Source organism: Chroicocephalus ridibundus, chromosome 2 (genome assembly GCF_963924245.1).
Source record: "Chroicocephalus ridibundus chromosome 2, bChrRid1.1, whole genome shotgun sequence".
In the NCBI taxonomy this organism is placed as follows: Eukaryota; Metazoa; Chordata; class Aves; order Charadriiformes; family Laridae; genus Chroicocephalus; species Chroicocephalus ridibundus.
In genome coordinates this window covers 27,954,807-27,966,822 of record NC_086285.1, presented here as the reverse complement: position 1 = coordinate 27,966,822, position 12,016 = coordinate 27,954,807, and the positions used below count along the sequence as shown (strand labels likewise).

General features: G+C 43.4%; 1 protein-coding gene across 7 annotated transcripts in view; it reads right to left on the bottom strand.

Annotated features, from left to right (window-relative positions):
• Positions 1-12,016, bottom strand: part of DYNC1I1 (dynein cytoplasmic 1 intermediate chain 1) — a 196,826-nt gene that overhangs the window by 80,595 nt on the left and 104,215 nt on the right. For all 7 annotated transcript variants that reach the window (XM_063324873.1, XM_063324876.1, XM_063324875.1 and 4 more), the window contains 3 exons: positions 10,425-10,514; positions 1,366-1,528; positions 80-179 (listed from right to left, as the gene is read on the bottom strand). In XM_063324873.1, coding sequence (XP_063180943.1) covers positions 80-179; positions 1,366-1,528; positions 10,425-10,514 — 353 coding nt within the window. The remainder of the gene's footprint in view (positions 1-79; positions 180-1,365; positions 1,529-10,424; positions 10,515-12,016) is intronic.

Here is a 12,016-nt window from a genome sequence, read left to right as displayed (position 1 = left end):
GGCGAAATGACACTGGCTGCATTTTTTAGGGAGAAGTTGCAAGATATATAAAAACATATCTCCTGGCTTCACATCTTACCTGCAGAGACCAATCCATGCAGGTGACGACACGGTGCTTTGACCAGTGCTCATCATAAAATTGGCGGTTAAAGGAAAGGTTGGCTCCTGCTTGAACGTCTCTGTGGGAATTCAAACAAAGTGACACTTTGACACCAGGGTTTAAATGCTGTGAAAAGCAATGCAAAAGTTTCTGACTACTTCTCAAATTTCTGCTTAACCTGAGGAAGTCTGCCACCTTGATTTAATTGGTCTCATTGTCTCACTGAGAGTAACAAATCTGCACCAAGGAAGAAATTTTACATGTGTTTCACAAAACCACACTTCTTAATTTCCCACTGCCTTCCTGACTCTTTTCTGTCTCACTCTTCTGGGTCGCCCCAGGCCACCTCTGCCACCTTTGTCTCTCAGGACCGAACCTGGCCCTGGAATTCAGCTCCCCCTTTTCTGAATTTTCACCTCCAAACTATAACCAAATCTCTCTTAACTTTGACTCTTGAAATCTTAAAGGTACAGCACCTCCTCCCAGCGTTGGAGGCGGCAGATGCCTTCTGGCAACATTAGGACGGGCTGAAGCTCAGTGTTGGTCCAAAGCTGCCAAACTGATGCATTTAGCCGGTCCACAGGGGCGATGCTCGAGAATAACCTCCAGTAAATAGCTTCAGCGTGACATGGCCACTCATTTGCCGAGAGGCTTCAACAGGTACACAGTCGTTGAAACCAAAATACTTTCTCTCCTACTAACAAGTTTTGCTGCTTCCGCTCCCCTATCAATTGCTGAATACACAACCTGTCACCTCTTGTTTTACGCATTTAGATTGCAAACACTTTGGGAGATCATAATTTTCATCCACCCAATGCATAGCACAGTGGGACCCATTACAGACCTGAGGCAGTAGTAGAATATAAACAACAGTAATTTGAATTTGTAAAAATATCATGATATAAGCACACAGATGTACACTACTGGAATGTAGGCATGCACACCTATATATATACGTGTATACACACTTTTATCTATTTCAATTATTTCTTCAGAATTTGAAAATTCACCCCAAAAATGAAACAAAAAATTAAACCACTTAATACGTCAAAGAAAAAACCTTAGATCGATAAAGCATGAAGCTATTTTACAAAATAATTTTGGCTAACAAAGTGATCCAGGCCTTCATGGAGAGGTAATAACCTTTTCTTAGCTATAAAAATGTTTAATTTAGTTTTAAAATTAAAGCTTCCTGGCATTGGAATTCTTTTTATAAAGCTTACTTTACAAAAGCAAAAAAAAAAAAAAAACCACAACAAACTGACCCATCTTTCTCTTCTACGTCTCTGCCACTGTAGTCAAAGAAGATGTCTGAGTCTTCAGCCAAAGCTCGCTCAATTACACGTATTGTCCGGTCAAAAAATATCAGGAATTCTTCTGAATGGAGAACTTGCTGTTTTTCTTCTTCTGTCAGTTCTCTAGGAGGAGCTTGGAAAATGAAAAGATGTAGTTAAGAGTATGACATTTCACCCCTTTCCCAATGAATCAACATCTTCAGTGGGTTTCTTTTGACATGAAAGCTTGCCGTAGCAATGTCAGGACAAAAATCAAAGCTTTACTCTTAAAATCATGACTCAGAATTTCTTAGTATATCTAAACATACTCCTGTATATTGCCAGAATGTAGCATTTACACAGAAGAGATCCTATATCTTATATATTTATTATTCTGAAATGGAAAATACTTAAACCCCCCAAATTAAATAAACTCAGTGTTCCTATTTCAGGAAATGGCTGTGACTGGCGTTTCGGCAATACCTAACTCGAAAAAGCAGAACACTTATGTAACAGGGGACCTGTCAGAGGAGCCAAAGATAAAATAATCTTCTTAACTTATACTAAAGTTCTTTGTGTTAAAAGGGCTCACATAATCTCTCCCTTCACTTCTTCCCATTTCTCCTTGGTGTCACTGATAAATCCTGTCTCTGCTTTAGAGCTTTGGTGAAGCAATGAAGTAAATAACCAAAGATATTCTCTGAGGCAGCAAAATGAACAGCAACCAGCCAAACACCGGTTTCTTTAAGGCAGTTTTATTCCTTTCAGAGGAATCTGAAGAGTCAGAGCAACAAATGCCACTGAGCTGTGACCAAACCTGCCCTGGGAGGGGGTAGGAGCCGTCTCTCGGGCACCAGTCAGGACAGCCTGGCCCCCACGAGATGAAGTTGCTTCTTTACACACACGCGGAGATGCTAAACCTTTACTTCCAAACCAGTATTTCCAGTATGGCCCTTCATTTGAAAAATACTGTCTTTGCAGGATGCATCAATGCTATGTCTCCATCAGTTTAATGACTTGTTGGTAAATTCCAACTCAAACGTGAGCATCCGAGGGAAAGGAAACTGGGATGCTGCTACTGCTACGATGCACAATTCCATTATCAATTACACTAGCAGGGTCATATTGATATGTTGTATATCAATTATGCCTTTGCCCACACATGCTTTTAGTTATATTTCAGAATTACTCGTCTTTCAAAAATGCCATTAGTATCTTTGCAGTGACACCAAACAGACCTTGCAACTAGCTTAAATTCCCAGCGTGAAAAGCTCTATTGACATCACAGGAATTATGCTAACAGAGAATTTTGTTCCAAATTTATACTTAGGTACACAAACAACATACTGCAAACAGATCTATTGCAAAATTACGGAGACACTTGTACTTAAAGAGTTTAACCATCGATCGAAGGTTTCCTGCGTTTGGCTTTACACTACGGATTTGAGGTGTTTACTTGTGAAAATGACCTTGCAGCCTCCCTAGGCCATATTGGGTTAAAACAGCAGCAGCCAAAAAAGATAACTCAGCACGGTGCCTCAGAGAACGCGCAGTACACATCAAAGTTTAATTCCCAGCCCTGTCATACATATCTTAATGTTTAATAAAACAACGAGTGACACAGTTTAAAGTTGCGATTAGAAATTATTTTCCAGCTGCTGTGCCATGCCACACAGCTACTTTCAGCTATCAGGGAGATGTAGCCTTTTCTCGTTGTCTGATTCTCCCATGGTTCACACTAGATTCGTGAGCTCCGCTGCTCAAATATGATGCCACCACCAGCCCCAGGGGCAAGGACGGATTGAAAGGCACCACAGCAGGCAGGAGCAGTGACATGGTCAGCGTTACTGCAGTACTCAGCTCCCCCAGTTTTCAGTGCACTTGCTTTCAGAGCACTCCCTGTGGTCGGGAGAAGCTGTTATCACCACACTCAGGTTTGCCTCAACTGGTCAAAGTGTTAGCTCTGAAAGACAAAATCTCTGCACTACACGCGGGCTAAATATAGAAGGTTGGAAAAATGCAAAAGGTAGAGGAGCAATTTGGCCCTCAGGAGACAAAGCAGCAAAGAAGTTAGAAACTTTAGCTTTTGATGATCTCCTACAGCCTTGGCCCTATGCCTCCTGCCACCAGGTTTGTGGTCCCTGTGGAGCTCCACACATCCAGAGAATATCTAGGTCCCCCTGCACGGTCCCCCTGAGTAGCAGAGTGACAATTACCAAGGCAGGAGCACAATTTGCCTCTAAGTGCTTTAGACAGAAGCAATGCATGTGAAAAAAAAAAGAATGACTAGCAAAAAGTACAGGTTGACCTATTGCAGCATCCACTGCTGAATAGTAATTGGCACTAAGGGAACTCATCTGGCAAGGAAGCCTGTAATGAGCAATATCCCACTGTCACCACTAAGGCATTGCTTTCCGAGAATCAAAGACAACAACCATGACGATGCAGCAAAACGGCATAAAAGGGGAGAAAATAACTGCAAAGGCAACTGGAAAACTCATTTTAAACTGCTCCAAATGGTAAAAATTATTTGCTAAATCAAATCCTCTCTACAGCTTGGAAATATAAATTTATTACTCAGCCATTTGCTGACTATAACTGGCAAAGAAAATACAACCAAAAATCAATAGAAAGGGAAAAGGCAAAAAATAAACAGCTTGGGAGCTGTGGAGTGTTCACAAGCAATGGAGACACACATGATTGCAGTTCTACCTCAGCAAAATCTCCCTTGCAGTTAGCAATGATCTGTGGGAGGCCAGCAGTCTATTAAACCCTCTTCGGCATCAGAAACACCTTGGCTAAAGTTTGTAGGGCATAAATCAGCTTACCTCATTCATCTGACTGACACACCAGATGCCCCCTGGCGATATTAAGCTTCATATTTTAACCTTATTTTCTTCTTTCATTCGGCTGCCTCTGAAGTTTTATTTGAGGCAATCTCTTCTTACAAGAATGTTAACATCATTACTTTTTCCAGTGTACAACATTACTGTAAGTACTGCAAATACATGAAGTATAAGCAAAAAAACCCCAAAACAGACAGGCTTGTTCTTTCAAATATGAAGATTTTCTAACCATTTATCTTTCAGAGCCACTTCCATTTTCCCCTTGTTCCTTCTCCCTGTCTGTCCATTACCTTGAATAAAATAAAAAGAATCTATGTAATTTTCTGCAATTTTTCTTCCTATTTGGGGGCTTACAGTTACTTTGATCTCAGCTTTCAAGAGACACAAGCTCTCTTCAAGGAAAACTCTGAGAAACATAAGTAGCTGATCAAAGTGTTTTTTGTTTTGTTTTGTCACAGAGACCTATGTGATGCGACAATATCTTCAGAAATTCCCTGTAAGAATACAGCATTTGCCTTCAAGTATCTGCTCTCCCTGCCGTAAAAACCAAACAAACCACATCTAACCTTCCACGTCTAACAAAGCCTAGTGCGATGCTTAGCTTACCAGCGCTCAAAGTTACGTGCTTATTGCCTGGAGTGCAATGAAAGCTCCTGCAAAGACAGACCCATACTTTGCTCTTGTTTCTATACCATAGCTTTGTAATGAACTCTTGTGCCTGTGCTCTGCTTCCCAGCCGGAGGAGCTGAACCCACCCGTGGCCCCGCACGGCTCACGGCAGGAGGACCCACGGCGCAGCCACCAAGTTCTGCTGAACTGGGCATCCCATCTGCCCGCAGACCCACTCGGTGGGATGGCGTACCCACAAACAGAGTGCTGCCTGGGTGGCTCTGGGGTTATAAGATGAACAACACGTATCAAAGAAGCCCTGTACTCACGTTAATGTACAATAGTGTACAAAATAAAATGGAATTTACATTTAAAATTAAAACACTGTGTGTGCAGTTATATATGCACGGAGGGGAAGAAAATGCGAGGTATATCCATAAGGAAAGACTTTGTACACCGTGCATGAACGAAAAGGTCTAGGATATGTAACAAAAATCGAATGTGACATGAAAACAACTGATTTATTCAACACTTATTTATGAAATATAAGGGCATCTTATTATTTCACATGATTTAACCATGATCCTCAGAAATACCTTATTTCACATCAAGGTCCTTTGTCCACAAATTTCTTTGGACAAAATAGAAAACATTTTTTTTTAATATTAAAACATTTCCTTGGATCTTTAGGAACTAAGATTAAAAAATGCTGCAGACTTGTTTTTATCTGGAAGAAGAAAGCTTGTGGTAAATATAATAGAAGTAGTTGTGATAACAGTGCAGGATCAAATTCACAAATATTTAAAAACAAAGGGACCCAAGAAGATATTTAAAAAAAAAAAAAGAAAAGAAAAAAGACGCACATTTGAATAAGTATAATAGAACATAAAAAATATTCTCCTTGAACCTCAGAAATTGTAAAAACCTGACAAGAGAAATGAAGTCTATTAAAGGCAAAAAAAGAAAAAAAGAACAAAAGGAGTAAGTGAATGAAAGAAAGGGTGAACTAATAAAAACAGTAAAGCAGGAAGCAGCCTTGTTATGAGCCCAGAGATATAACGAAAGACAGAAGGAGATTAGTAAAAACCCTTTTAAGAGGTGTATTATTTCTTTCAGTGTATATTTAAACCCATGTAAACGTTAGATGTGCTGACGACTGAGGACGGTTGAAATGTACAGCGTGAGAACCGCAAGGTGCTAAGCGGCTCTCAGCAGCTTTTAGCCCAGCCTGCCGATAGCCTGCGATCCTCTGGCTTTTCTCGTGCTTCTCGCTTTCATGCCAGGCTTGATATATTCCATATCCTCATTTCATATATGCCATATCCTCGTTTGATATATGCCATATCTTGGTTGTGTTGTGTTTAAAACACAAGCTCCTGCACGGTGTAATTGCTGAACGTATAAACGGAGATTTTGAGGTGCATTTAGGGATTTTTTTGGTTCTGGAGGAGCAGAATCCAGAGCCTTAAATTCAAATCTGTGCCAGGCAGGGCTGTTCCCACTGAGCGTGCTTCTCCAGAGGCCGTGCTGAGCACCATCCCTGAGCACGCCTGAGTCGGGCTGTCAGGAAGGGTTGGCACACCTGAGCTCGCTGTGGTGTTGGTGGCAGTAAAACCATGGCGTCACAGGCTATTAGAAACCCTACCACAATCTGTCCTGCTTCTCCGATACTCAATGCCTGAGCCGCCAAGAGCTAAACCATCTCCCTCACCGCAGCCTGCTGCGTGGACACCTGAGCTCCATGCACGGGGCCAGGGCAAGTGGGGCACAGCAGGTCTTTGAAGCTGCAGATCCCAGCCTCCCCCATCCCAGCCTTTCATGCAAGTTCCTGTGGATGTATCCACGGCTTCAGATAAACGCAGGTTGAGGCCCGCTTTCCAGACCCAGCCCGTCCCGCTGCTCATGTGGTTTCTACTGCCACAAAGAGGCGCCTAAGGTGGAGCTCCAGAGCGCTCTGGTGGTGGAAAGCCCCAACCCACTTGATGCCACAGTTTGGTACCAGTCTCTTGTTTACGTGGTCAGGAGAGGCTGGGAACGGGCAGAGCACAGCCCAGTTCTCCAGCAGGTATCCCACACTTGGCTCGTCCAAGAACGGTGGGGAGACCATGCACCTTAGACGGGTGTGACAACAGGCAGCTCCATGGAAGAAACACAAGGGCGTCCTAAGGCTTCATATGCTTCGAACAGTCAATGAGCCAGGTGTTCACCTCCCACTCCAGAAACACTCTGGGGGGCTCAAGCTGCTCCTCTGCCCTTAGCACCTCCATGGCATTGAAGTGCCGCAAGAGGTGTTGTGCCAGGCAGGCTGCCCTATTGCAGGTGCACTGTGTGCCTTACGGTGATGCCAAGACAGGTCCAGAACCAGGGTCAGACCCTGCACACAGTCGTGACTGCTGAATAATCCCACCAAACCCCGCAGAGCGACTCTGGGGCGTGCGGGGGGAAGACGAGGAAATTAAGCATGCAGTAAATGTCTGTAGAATTAAATTGGACTACCTATAAACCACAGAGAAAAAAAAAATCACATTTCCTCTTAAAATACCATTATAAAAATAGAGCACTCCTGTGCTGTTGGCTTGGGGAGGGGGAGTCTGAACAGGCTGGATCAAAGCTTTATTTTTCATCCTGACCTATTTTGGAGTGATATTCATGAAAAAATTGTCTGCTTTTCTCTCCCCGCACTTCTCTCTCCCGTGGTTTTTTTTCTTACACTCCTATAACTCAAAAAAGGCCACGCTGATTTTTTTTTAATCTGTTAAAAAATGTGCTCCCTGAGCTGAAACCAAATTTCAGCCCAGAGCAAATTTTTACGGCTGGGTTATAAATCCCTGAAAAACAGGATTCATAATGGAAGTGCTGACACAGCCTTAACTACTATATAGCAGTGTGAATGGCGCCACTATAATATCTATTAGAGATTCTTTAAAAAGTTTGCAAAATATTGTCTTGCCTTGCAGAAAAAAAGAAGCCAGAGTACTTAATGCCAACATAAACATGCTTTTAACCCATTATGTGCTAATTTGCAGAAAAGCTATTAATTCTGAGTAGGCACACGGAGTGCAGCACAGACAGGAAATGTTCTTCTAAACTCCTGTTTGACTTGTAACATGGTTTTAATCACTTCCATGAAACACAAACGATGGCTTCAAACTCTGAATGCTGCTCAGAACATGAGAAGGGTGATTACAACAGAGAGGAAAACGGGATTTTGTTGGTGAAAGGGCTAAAGCCAACAGGGAGAGAACGACACCAAACGCTAAAAAATGGGACTCCGTTCCCTGCCAATTTGGGGACGACTGCTTCCTTTGATTCACAGCATTTAATGCCAGTCATCGGCACGCCACTATTTGATCTGTCACAACACGTACTGCAGGTCAAGTTCACTTTCTATCAGGCAACGAGCATGTTTTCCTCTTCCTTGAACCCAGTCAAGTGCTAGCACCTCACAAAGCCGGTTCTGCTAAAACAAGCTGTGCCTTGCTTTTACAGCCTGCAGTTTGTGTGTCTGAGACTAGCGCTAAACTAGCCCAGTTGATCTACCATTCCTGGGGGGTCTGCTAGGCAGGGAAGGGGAGCACTGCTCCGAGACTCAAACACAACAAAGAAAGAAAAGATGTTGGCAGTGGCGCTTGGTCAGCAAAGTACATAAAAGGCTAACTTGAAAGCTCACGAAAAAGTGAAATAAATCAGTTCAGGAATGTATTTAGATTTTTTCCTTCTTCTCTTCATGCAGGAGTTTGTGCTTTCTCCCCAGGTATAAGTGCTAGCATTACTTTTATGTGGAAATAAATGGGGGTGGGATCAACTGCAATCTGAATACTAGAGGGACATTCAGCACTGCAGGACAGTGCTTATGCACTGGGGGCAGTGAAATCGGTTTTTATGGCTTCTTGTTGTCATCAGTAAAAGAGATACTGTGTTAGGCCCAGTGACTGCTAGAGCCTGTATGTGAGTTGACCCCACAGTTTTGGGAGGAAGGGTAATTTTCAGGAAAATGTAAGTTTTTCTATGTTGCCATGTTTCTTGCTGATGTCTTCAGTTCTGCCTTTGCAGGCTCTTGTGTGACTCCTGTTCCTGCTGTCACGGCTGCTCCTACTGCTCCCCTCCACCCATGACAGCGGTGGCTGGGCGCAGTGGGAGAAGCAGAAGGATGAGGAGCTGGAGGAGTAAGTTCCTCCCTCTGTGTTTCTACCTAATGAGCAACGGACACTTCAGGATTTATGGCATGGGTGATTTCTGTGATGCTCTTAAGAGGGAAGAAAGATCAATTTATAATCAAACCAGCATGGCTGGTACTGCAACTCACTTCAGTGCGTGAGGACAGCAAATGTGGGCACTATACACCAGACTCAGGTTTATTGGACACTGATGTAAATCATGCCAGGCTCCCCTGGATGAGAAAGGAGCATCCACCGCTGTATTCACAGTTAATGACTTCATGAGCTTCTCTGTAAAACAACTCTATATTTTTCCCATAGTGAGATTATCTTGTGAAGAACAAAGCCAAGGTCACAGAATCATCCTGACAATGATCACCATAGCACAAAGTGATTTAGGCCCTACCTGAGGAAGTAAGTTACCTTTCAAGAGTGCAAACAGTTTTGTGAACAGTCCTGGCAATACAGAGCTAAGAAATGGCAGAGAAGAAACTCATTTCCTCGCACACTGGAGATGCTGATATTTCAGCTCTTTTCACTGACTCCACGTAGGGGTGAGTGTTGACTGTTCAAGGTGACACACCAGAATAGCCAATACTCTAGTAAATTCCCAGGTCAGGAAGAACAAATTTTACATCCCTCTTCTAATTATGAAACCTAGAACAAGTACAAGAGAAGCACACGAGAGACACCCAGTATATTTACCATGTCCAGTGCACCAGTTTGACGTGTGTATTATCTTGTTTTCACAAGATAATGCACCACTTCGACACGTGTCTCTTGTCTGCACCAGAAAGAAGCCAGAAGTAACCGGAATTTTCATCTCTTGTACCCCTTGAGAGTGTCTCAATCCAGAGAAATGGATAGAAGGGATGGACCTGCCTGGCTTCAGCTTTGACCTTAAGTTCCCTGGGGGCAGCTCCTACAATTTTTTTTTATTCTGATAGTCAACATTTTCCACTCAAATGGTTTTCTGCTGGAGGATTCCTGACCACCACTTAAGTTTGCCCCTCTCAAGCAAGCAGACAGTTGTGGGCTCTAAGTACCTCTGAAGACCAACCAACTTTATGGAGCCGCTGGAATGCCTGGCATTCGTGTTTTAAATCTTTCATGTAAGCAGGCTATTTGAACCAGAGGACAAGTAAGCACCAGTCCTGGAATCCAAGAATCTCTACTTCATTCACAAGTTATGAGGACGTGTTTCTTCTTCTAAACAGCTGAAGTCTTGTGCTTTTCACAAGCTTCTCAGACCTACCAGCTGGGTCACTGGGATACAATTTACTGCTTTTATGCCACTCATGTGGTTCTGAATCAATAAAACTGGTGACTCTTTCGATTTCGCAGTGTTCTCAATAATAGAAACTACCTATGAGAATAACTACTTGCAGGATTCAGTCCTTTAAAGCTGTAACAAAATCCTTTTCATTTTGTAAAGTACCTTCTTTCACTTCCTGCTTCTGGTCTTGATTTTCTGTCTCCAAGTCATCCTGTGCTTTTGGTTCCACCATCTCATCATCATCTTCATCCTCTAAAAAAAAGGAAGAAAAAGATTTGTGAGATTCTCCTCTTTGAGAAGGATGAAAATTGTGTATCTTCTTTACAATGATAAACTGGTAGTAAACATAGGTAAAACAAAGTACACAACAAATGGAAATATCTACATTTATAGTCAGAGTGACACTCAGACATTTCCCCCCAGACTGCAAGATAATCTGCTAACATAGGGCACCTGCCACTTGTGCTCCCTGTGGCAACTTCCCATCTCAGATGTCGGCTGAATATCTCCCTGACCTCGGAGATGACTTCTTGGATGGCACAAGAACAGATGCAAACATGTTTAAGCCTGGCAGCTATTCCATGGTTGGGACACCTGCTATCCAGACACCTCATTTCCAATTCAATTCTCACCAGATTAATTTGCCTTTTGACCTACGGGAAGGGGTTAAATAGAAATCTGACCTCAGGTCAGAAGCCACTAGCAAGCAAACAAGCATGGTACAGTTCTGAAAAGTCATCACCATCAACTGGAGGAACACAGCAACCAAAAGTGGCATTTGGAGCTTAAGAACCATTCTTGCATTAATACGAATTTAATGAACACTAAAATTTGACACATGTCAGTTACTACTGCCAGATGTTTTAATGACCTTTCCTGACCTATGCAAATGCCTGTCTTCCTTCCCCTCTCTCCCCACACTCACATGTTCTCATTTTATTCAGGAGGGCAAACCATTCATTCCTTTCCTTGATGTCTGTTTGAAGTTACAAGGGTTCTGATTGTCCAGCCCAAAACATAACACAGCAGATCTGGAAAGACAGTGATGCACCAAAATGGCTCAAAGCCTACCTAAACCTCGTTACTTGTTCTCAGCTACAGCAATGTGATTTATTCTCCAGTGCCCAGGGCTGGCACCCAACCCGCTCACACTCATGAGAGGGTAGGGACGCACAGCCTTCTAGATTCAGTAAACTACAAAGACTGAAAATAGAGCTGGTCCAAAAAGAGTGAGTTAAATCTGTGGGCTACAGAGGAACTATTCTGGAGTGATTCTGGAGCTTGACATACCATCAAGGCACAGCAAGCATCACTGGTGCCCTGGGTCGGTCCATCGCATGAAAGAATGCATGTTGTCCCAGCCCCGGGACATTCAGCCATCAGCAAAACGGCTGCAGTTCCTTTGGGGCTTTCTGAGCAATCTGCCTGTCACCACAGGGTTCCTCACGACATGGCACTTCTCCAGGCACGCTCCCCGCTCTAACGCAGCCACGTTAACACGGCCTGGGGCAGGGGGCAACATGTCACACTTCTCCAACTGCTCGGCTACTGGCACCTTCTCCTGCGAAGGCTGGCTGCAATCAGTCCTGCCTTCTTGGGGATATGTTGGTGCTGACAGGTTGCATTCAGCCAACAGTAACACGCAGCTGTATTTTGTTTTCAACAACGTAATAGGCACCATGCTATTCCCACTACGTTGCCTACCCTAGGACTTCTCCCCCCAGAAGGCCACAGAGCACATGTTGCTAGCTGAC